General features: G+C 38.9%; 1 protein-coding gene across 2 annotated transcripts in view; it reads left to right on the forward strand.

Moving 5' to 3' along the window:
- THOC2 (THO complex subunit 2) overlaps nt 1–8,992 on the forward strand; it is a 51,358-nt gene extending 42,366 nt beyond the window's left edge. For both annotated transcript variants that reach the window (XM_068152103.1, XM_068152104.1), the window contains exons 34-39: nt 3,760–3,897; nt 4,240–4,309; nt 4,395–4,552; nt 6,147–6,223; nt 6,520–6,567; nt 8,123–8,992. In XM_068152103.1, coding sequence (XP_068008204.1) covers nt 3,760–3,897; nt 4,240–4,309; nt 4,395–4,552; nt 6,147–6,223; nt 6,520–6,547 — 471 coding nt within the window. In that variant the 3' untranslated portion in view covers nt 6,548–6,567; nt 8,123–8,992. The remainder of the gene's footprint in view (nt 1–3,759; nt 3,898–4,239; nt 4,310–4,394; nt 4,553–6,146; nt 6,224–6,519; nt 6,568–8,122) is intronic.
- Nucleotides 8,993–9,193: the final 201 nt, after the last annotated feature.

The following is a 9,193-nucleotide window of genomic DNA, read 5'->3' on the forward strand; positions in this document are numbered from 1 at the left end:
TTCTGACAATATCTTTGAGCTTTCATGGGTTGATGCATTTTCTTTTTCTCTGAAACTTGTAAATCTGTAGAAACATCCTTATGATTAAGTGATCTATTTGGCTGAAGAGGTAATAGAATAGTTAAAATAGTTCTTATAGAACAGTTAGTTTAATTTTGAGGGTTTTTTTGTGTTGTGGTTTTTTGTTTGCTTGCTTTTTCTTTTAATGCAAATTAAATCCAGTAGTTATTTAAAAACAAAAACTTCAGACCTAACTGTGAAATACCAGTGCTCTTTCCCCTTACTACTGTCATATTCATGCTTTACTGTGTCACAGCCAGCCTCCTAAATCCTATAAATCCTACTTCAGATTCAGCATCTTAAGAGAATATGCTAAAGAATGCTTTCAAGAGTTCATAGACTCTTAGAATCCTAGGTTGACAGTGATCTCAAGGACCATTTGACCAGCCTTTCTTGGCAAAAATCACAGCCTGAAAAACACAGCCCAGCACCCTGTCTTTTGAATCTTAGAAAATAGAGACTGCACCACTTCCATGGGGAAATTATTCTAATGGCTGATTGTTCTCCTACAGAAAAAATTTCCTCTTGTGTCCAGTCAAAATCTCCCCAGAAGTAGCTTGTACCCATTACCTCTCCTCTTTCCTACCTGACTCCTGGTAAAAAGGGAGTCATCATCTTCCTTGTAGCTGCCCTTTAAATACTGGAACATGGTGATAAGATCTCCCCTAAGATGCTTCTTCTCAAGGCTGAACAGACACAATTCTCTCAGCCTTTCCTCATATGGCAGCTTCCCAGTCCTTGGATCATCTTGGTGGCCCTTTCCTGGACCCTCTCCAGCCTGTCCACATCTTTTTAGTTTAGTGGGGACCAAAACTGAACACAGTATTCCAGGTATGGCCTGTCAAGTGCTGAGTAGAGTGGGGTATAAGATGAATGATATTTTGGAATATTGTATTTTAGACAATTTGTGCAACTACATTGTTGCTTTTTTGAAACTGAGCCATCTGCAAAGTAACAGTCACAAAACCTGTCAGCTTGCTGGTATATACTTCAGTATGTGGCTGATAGGGTCAAATCTTCTAAAGTTGCTGTTGAGATTTTTGATTACACAGTTTGTACCTCAATAGAACGTATGTTCACCACTGACCATTTGGACTTCATGCATAACCTGTGGGTGTATGTAGGATTACTTAACATTCACTTGATTTAAAAATGCATAATGGGTAATTGCTTCCTATTCTTCTATTCTCACTACTGTTCTACTTGGACCTCTTTGTGTAAGCAAAGTGTTCAGATATTTCAAAATAGCTCTGATTTTATGATGGACACTTACTGATGTGGGGTTTTGTTTGTTTATTTATTTAGCTTGACTCTGACCAGTACCAATCATACCTACTTCAGGGAGAGTGTGTGTAGGAAGCAGCCTTTGGTTCTCATAGTTCATTAAATTTTAGTGTCTATAGATTGAATCTATATACTTAAAAAAACCCAAGCAACCAATCCACCACACATTATCATATATTTAAAGTTTTTGAAATTGGGAAACAATAATATTCTTCAGCTCACACCTGTCTGAAGTGTGGTGTATGGTAGTCTGTATAATCTTGCTTTTCCTTCCCTGTGTTAGTCAAGGTTCAACTGGTTAATTGAAACTTCATTCAAGCTTTCATTAGTTAAGATACATTTTTATTTAAAACTATTCATTTTACTTATTAACACATTGATGTGGTAATCAAACAGACAGTGGAGCTATTTGTCGAGCTGTTGGTTGATCATCTAGTTTGCTAGTGAATTTGAAAAGTTAGGTTTCAGAGTTAACTATAACTGTTTCTATAGACTTAGCTGGAAGTGTATTGCAGTTTTGTGGCTTTTCCATGGATTTATTATGTGCTTGGGGCATAAGAGGTGTCCAACTCTTCCCTTCTACTGTATGCTTTATTCTTTCTCATCTGAACGAATTTTCATTCTTCAGTGCCATTCTAGCAGACTTAAGGCACTGCTTGACAACGTTCCCTATAGATGGTGTCAAACAAGTTAAATGCTCTTCTTCACTGCCACGTTCTTGGTTGGAGAAGGGTGGGATATTCAGAAGCTTATAGTATTTAAGATTTCAGCTCCCACTGACAGTTAGAAGTCTGGCGCTATTGTGTTTACAGGGTTTCTTCATTCCTGACGTTGCCCAGATCATTGAAATGTTGGTTACATTGCAGGTTATTAAATAAATGGTGTCAGACAAGAGTTAGGTTTGTTTATTCTTGCTTTGGCCTTTGCCCAAGTTACACAATGTACAACACAGCCCAAAATTTGTGGCTTCAGTTAGCATTTCTAGAAGCAAGGTGAGAAAGCCTGATGAGGTAAATCCAGCCTTTTTTTGTAAAGGGAGTCCAAGTCCCTCCTAGAAGTTTACCATAAAAAGGGAGCATGGATGAATTTACTTGTGAAATGGTAGTATAGGAAATGGAACAAGAAAAGAGGAGTGAGGAAAAAGAGCAGAAAGAAAAATATCTAATGAAAGAGGTGTTGATGGTTCAGTCTGTGGCACAGGAGGATTGAAAAATTCCAGTGAAGTAATAAAAGGAAAAGAGACCTCATATTATCAGTGTGACTTTTAACATAGTACCAGTAACATCAGATTTTGGTAAGTTAAACAGTCACCAGAACTGAAGGAGGACAGGATTAATTTAATTTAAACCAATATTTGTTTGGTTCAAGTGATTGCTAGATTGTTCTAAACAGATCTTCCAATTACCTTTTTGGTGTCCTTATATTCAACAAAATACAAAGAATATTTTAATTAAGAGATACTATATTCCCTCCCCCTTACCTCCCCCCCAGAAAAGTTGATAGCTTATGGAACTGGGGAGAGATTAAAGTATATAGATGTGAATCTGATTCTGTGTCACTGTAACTAAAATATATAAAATACCCAGGAAAGTTGTGTACCTTTTTTTAATTAAAAATGTGCTTTTATTGTTATTTAATGAAAATAATTTCTTAGAATGATTTAACTCTATAATTGTATTTAGAAGACAGAAATCAGTCACAGCAATGCACCCGTACTTAGGTAATACATGTGCTACCTTATCTATAGACAGTAGCATTTAAATATCATCAAGTGTTATACTTAACATTTCTGTGACCTCTCTTCTCCTCCCCTGTGCCCCTAGTTTGTATTAAAAATTTTCAGCTCCGTGAAACTGATATGTTTTATGGAGCTCATTAAAATTTATTAGGAGAGAGAGGAAGAACAGCACGTTACACAGCAAAATAATTCTTTTTGGCTGGTTTAAGGTGGAGCTTTGTTACTCTAAATGAAAAAAACAGCATTATTTGTAGATTAAGATTATTCTTCACAAATTAATTGGAACCTGTTTAAGCAGCTCATTCCATTCATTCATTCATTCCAGGCAAGATTGCAAGTGTTAAGTCAGTCCAGGAATGTGCATATCCTGTTTCAGTAGTGCTGCTGTCTGGTTTGTTTCAATGTATCAAACAATGCTGGTGAGCAACGCTGTGTGTATTTAATGTGTTTCAGTTAAGAGATGGTGTTTCTGCATTTCCAGTGTTGAGAAAACAAAGCTATAGTTTAAATTATAGATGACAAGTCTGGAAGTGTTTTCGATCACTTTTGGTTTTGCAAGTAAAGCATGAATGTTTAATTTCCTCTGTGAGCTAGATCTGTTATGTTAGAGTAAGACTCTTTATTTACATATCTGGGAATACATATTAATCTTCAGTGATATTGCCTTAATTTAACAGCACTACATTAACCACACTACTCCAACACTGTCCAAGAGTAAGGAGAGAGAAGTGGAGAAGAAAGATTTGGACAAGTCAAGGGAAAGATCCAGAGAGAGAGAGAAGAAAGATGACAAGGACAGGAAAGATCGAAAAAGGGTTGGTGAAATTTTTATGAACTAGTTTAGAAAGTTGGTGTGTACTTGGAGAACTTTTTGTTCCAAGTCTTTGCAGTAATAATTGATTGTATGGCCTGTCCAGGCAGAAGTGGTCCACATCAAGGTTGTTTTCCTTTTGTTAGTTCTTCTAAGGTCGGTTTACGGTAACGTATTCAAAACTTCCCCTTCAAAACCGATCCTCAGAAACTTTACACAAGATGTAATAACTTGGTTATATCTTAAGTATTCAAAAATCAGTTCTCAAAAATCACATTATAAGCAGGTGCTACTTCAGGAGTATATTTTAATCAGCTAACATCTGTATAATTGTATTTGGTGCCAGGATCATTCAAACAATGAACGAGAGGTACCACAGGATTCAACTAAACGACGCAAAGAAGAAAATGGGACAAGTAAGTCATACTTTCAGTTTGTGCATTTGTGTGCGTGTTAGGCTTTTACTTGCTGTGAATTACAACTTTCTGCTCTGTTTTTTAGCTGGTTCTTCAAAACATAGTAAAAGTGAGAGTCCTTCTGATTCCCCTCGCTTAAATGAAAAGGAGAAAGAGAAGAACAAATCCAAATCTTCAGGAAAAGAGAAAGGTGATTCAATTAAAGCAGAAAAGATGGAGAAGAGCTCCTCTGGTAGCAAAAAGGTAAAATAAGCTGGTCTCATTCTGCTGATTTGAGTTTTTTGTTGTTGTTGTTTTAGAGCAAGCAGCTTCTTTTTTCCTGGCTTTTATTGCTGCTTTATGGTCTAATTTGAAAAGATGGATTGTGAATGTGGAAGAAAATGCTTCTGGGATGTTCTGGTATCTTGCGGCTCTGAATATTTCAGCAGTCACTCCTGGCAGGATAAATTGGAGGAATAGTTACTTTTGGCAGTAGCCAGCAAAAGTCAGTGCTTACACTTCAGGTTTTGAATAATCTAGAATCTTTACAGACTACTTTGCTGAGCAAATACATTAAAGATTCATTTACATATAAAGTATTCAGCTTGTATTCAGGATTTCAAGTGCATGGATCAGCACAGCACTTTCTTCTTTTTTTTTTTTTGTCAAAACAGGTAATTATGTTGTAGCTGTGCTTGTAAACCACCAAACAAGAGTTTCCAGTTGTAACACTTCAGTGGTAGAGGTTATCATAGAACTGTGAAACAAAGAGTTACCTCAGAAATCTGCTATTCTGATATGTATCAGGGAATTGAGTCCATCATCAGTAAATTTGCTGACGACACCAAGCTGGGGACAGGAGTTGATCTGCTGGAGGGTAGAGAGGCTCTGCAGAGGGACCTCGACAGGCTGGACAGATGGGCAGAATCCAACGGCATGAGATTGAACACATCCAAGTGCCGGGTTCTGCACATTGGCCACAACAACCCCATGCAGTGCTACAGGCTGGGGTCAGAGTGGCTGGAGAACAGCCAGGCAGAGAGGGACCTGGGGGTACTGGTCGATGGTAGGCTGAACATGAGCCTGCAGTGTGCCCAGGCGGCCAAGAGGGCCAATGGCATCCTGGCCTGCATCAGGAATAGTGTGGCCAGCAGGAGCAGGGAGGTGATAATGCCCCTGTACACTGCACTGGTTAGGCCGCACCTCGAGTACTGTGTCCAGTTCTGGGCCCCTCAGTTTAGGAAGGATGTTGACTTGCTGGAATGAGTCCAGAGAAGGGCAACGAAGTTGGTGAGGGGTTTGGAACACAAGCCCTATGAGGAAAGACTGAGGGAGCTGGGATTGCTTAGCCTGGAGAAGAGGAGGCTCAGGGGTAACCTTATCACTCTGTACAACTACCTGAAGGGAGGTTGTAGACAGGCAGATGATGGTCTCTTCTCCCAGGCAGCCAGTACCAGAACAAGAGGACACAGTCTCAGGCTGCACCAGGGGAGGTTTAGGTTGGATGTTAGGAAGAAGTTCTATACAGAAAGAGTGATTGCCCATTGGAATGAGCTGCCTGGGGAGGTGGTGGAGTCACCGTTATTGGAGGTGTTCAGGAGGAGACTTGATGGGGTGCTTGGTGCCATGGGCTAGTTGTTTAGGTGGGTTGGATTGGTTGATGGGTTGGACACGATGATCTTGAAGGTCTCTTCCAACCTGGTTTGGTTTATTCTAAATAAATGGTTTATTCTAAGTATTGGGTGTTTTTCTTGGCTGTGGCCATCTACAACTTTCAATATGTATACTTGTTCTGATGATCAGACTCTACAGTGTATACTCTAATAAACAATTTCCCATCTGTGTATTATTTTTAAAGGAATCAAGACATGATAAAGAAAAAACAGAAAAAAAAGAAAAACGAGATAGCACTGGAGGGAAAGAAGAAAAGAAACAATATCCTTTCACACATTGCTATGAGGGTTGTGGAACACTGGAACAGGTTGCCCAGGGAGGTGGTTGAGGCCCCTTCCCAGGAGATATTAAAAGCTGAGGCTGGGTGAGGCCCTGGGTAGCCTGGTCTAAATGGGGATGTCCCTGCTGACTGCAGGGAGGTCCCTTGGAGGTCTTTTCCAGCCTGGACCATTCTATGATTAGCATTTCAGGAAAATACAGAAAATGAGTTTCTTTTATTGAATGTAATAAAAAGGGCTTTTGTTTGTTGGATTTTTTTTCCTTAATGTTGAGTCTACTCATAAATCTTCAGACAAGCACAGATAATGAAGATTGTTCCAGTCAAGGTAAAAACTTCTAGGATTTACTCTGACTTGATATCTTCTGTGGCTCCTTTTTGACTGGTAAAGGATATGCAGACAAAACAGAATTGGGAGTGTGAAAGGGTGGAAATGCCCAGGATGGGTTTTTTGGAGTTCTTTTTGTTGCTTTGGGAGGATTTTTTTGGAGTGGTTGTTTTGGTTGGTTGGGTTTTTGCTGACTTTAAAAAAAAATTGTTCAAAAATAAAAACTTTGTCCTTCATCAACACAAAGATTAGGTCCCAGTGAACTTCACATTAATTCACTAGACATACCTGACTTGACTGGTTACAAATCTTTCCACATAAAGCAGTGGACATTTTGCTTTTCACATTTTAAAAAGTCCTTCTTTTACTCAGATTTTGAAGAAGGATTGATGAGGCTGAATACTTATCTTCACTTTCATGGCTATCCTGGCTGGTCTAGAAAGTGATGCTACCTTTCACAAACACAATTTGTTACGAATTCTATTTAGAGATGTGAAGGGAGAATCTTTTTACTGTGAGGCTGGTAAAAACTGTAAGTTTGCCCTCCATAAGAGGTGGCAGAGCTGTCATCTCTTGGGTGTTCAAAACCTAACTTGGCAGACCACAGCCCTGAGCAATGTGTTCTAGCTAATTCTGCTTGGTTTTGAGCATGGGTGTAGGACTGGACAGTCTCCAGAGGTCCCTTCCAGCCTCACTGGTTTTGAAATTTAATTGTATGGGTATTACATTTGAGACTACTTAAGGCAATGTTATATAGCAAAACTTAGTGGAGAGATTTACTGGCTGTGGACCCTCAAATTAACATTGTTCCTTGTAGCTACAGTACTTGCTTGAGATGTCAGAGAAAGACTAGACCATAGTCCAAAGTTCTTACATTTGCCTCCAACTAAAAGAGCAGAGACCCGATCTGAAAGCTGTAAATGCTTGGCTGTTGGGAATTCTTTTCCAAGAGGCCTCAGGATTGTGGAATGCCTTATATAACAAAAAGGAGTGTTTTGATGAGGGTCCAACAGGTGAAAAACCAAAATTTGAATTCTGAAACCTTCAATCATCTGGAAGTATCTTCTGAAGAACGTCTCCGCATGTGGATTGTGGCTGCAAAGAGGAAATTACTGCAAAAAGAGTCTTAAGTTTAATTTGGTGACACTGTTCATTCAGCCACTGAAGCTGAGGGGAAGTGTTTGGTGGGGTTTTGTGTAGCAACATACAGCTGATACTGTGTGCTGTTTGGAGGGTGTTGATAGGAAAAACGGATGGGTTATTGCTTCTTAGAGCTGTTTGGTTTTGTGTTATCTTCTCGAAATAATAGAAGATGCTTCTGTGAATAGCTTCCAAACAGCAAATGAAGAGAACTCTTTGGGGAAAGAATTGAATAGAACTTCTTTGACTCTTTTTATCCTTCAGAGCCAGTATTGTCTGATCACTGTGGATAGATCCCAGTATAGTTTTATTTTCCTCATCATTGTTTGAACTGTGAATGGAACAAAATGTTAAGTTGTGAGAACGGTATTCATTTGAACAACAGCTAATTCAATTATGTATGCCTTCATTGCAGGTGAAATTGAAATGGGAAGATATCCAGCTGTGACCAGAAATGTATTTTCCAGAGTATAGATTGCACAGAAATTTGTGAATGAAGAGGACCCATCTGCATCTCCTTTAAATTATTCAGTTCTCTGCTTTATTTCCCTGTGCTGAGGATTTAATTGTTGAGTTGTACATTACTGTATTTTTAACTTGTTGCTTAGTTTCTTACACATTTATTTTCAGTACCTGGCTGAAAGTGTTACCTATTCCATATTTTAGCACAATGTGCTGCAAACAAACAGTTGCCATAGTGCAAATGAGGTCTCATGTGTACAGATTTCCACTTTAGGTTGTCAAAAATACTGCCTGAGTTTAGTAATTCTTTCAATCTGAAAATGCATTCTTTTAGATGTTTGAAAACCACAAATAAACAGTTATTGAACCTTTCTTTTTGGATTTACCTCATTTAAGCTCAGTTTTTATTTATTACCTGGCCTGTTTTTAATATCAGTAACTAAAAAAAAGAAGTCAAGTGGGAGCAGTGTTTTCATGCAAAGCTTAGGGATTATTTGTATATTGTGCACAACGTTGACTTGTTTCAAGAAGCAAAAGAATGAACCCAGTCCCATCCATCCCAACCTAAGCCTGTGCTCAGTCGTCCCTTGCCACACTTTTTGTCCTGTCGTTTTTAGAGTAATTGGAAATGCTCTCTTCAAAAACCGGAAATAAATTGAGATTCAATGACAGCTACAGGAGCTTTGTATTGCTGACCTTTAGTCTGAAACGTTTCACAAGACATTTTTAAAAAAAAAAAAGGAAAAAAAATTTTTTATCTGCTGAATTCTACCAGTGTAACCTTTTTTCTAAATAAACAATAGTTTTCTCAATGGGTCGTAAATCATTCTCTGTGTGGTCACTTTATTGCTTTATGGAGTGGTGCGAACATTGAGGCTAGCTGGAGAGTGTTTTCTGGCCCGGCGTGCAAGCCCTCTGTACCCGCTTGCTGAGCCCTTGCAGAGCGTGAGTGGCGTGGTGTGGTGCCTGCTGTGAAGTGACAGATGTTACACTTCTCCAGTGGATTTGAGAAGCTCAGGGTTTG

Source organism: Melanerpes formicivorus, unplaced genomic scaffold, assembly GCF_026170545.1.
Source record: "Melanerpes formicivorus ecotype bairdi unplaced genomic scaffold, bMelFor1.0.p_v2 SCAF_22, whole genome shotgun sequence".
NCBI lineage: Eukaryota > Metazoa > Chordata > Aves > Piciformes > Picidae > Melanerpes > Melanerpes formicivorus.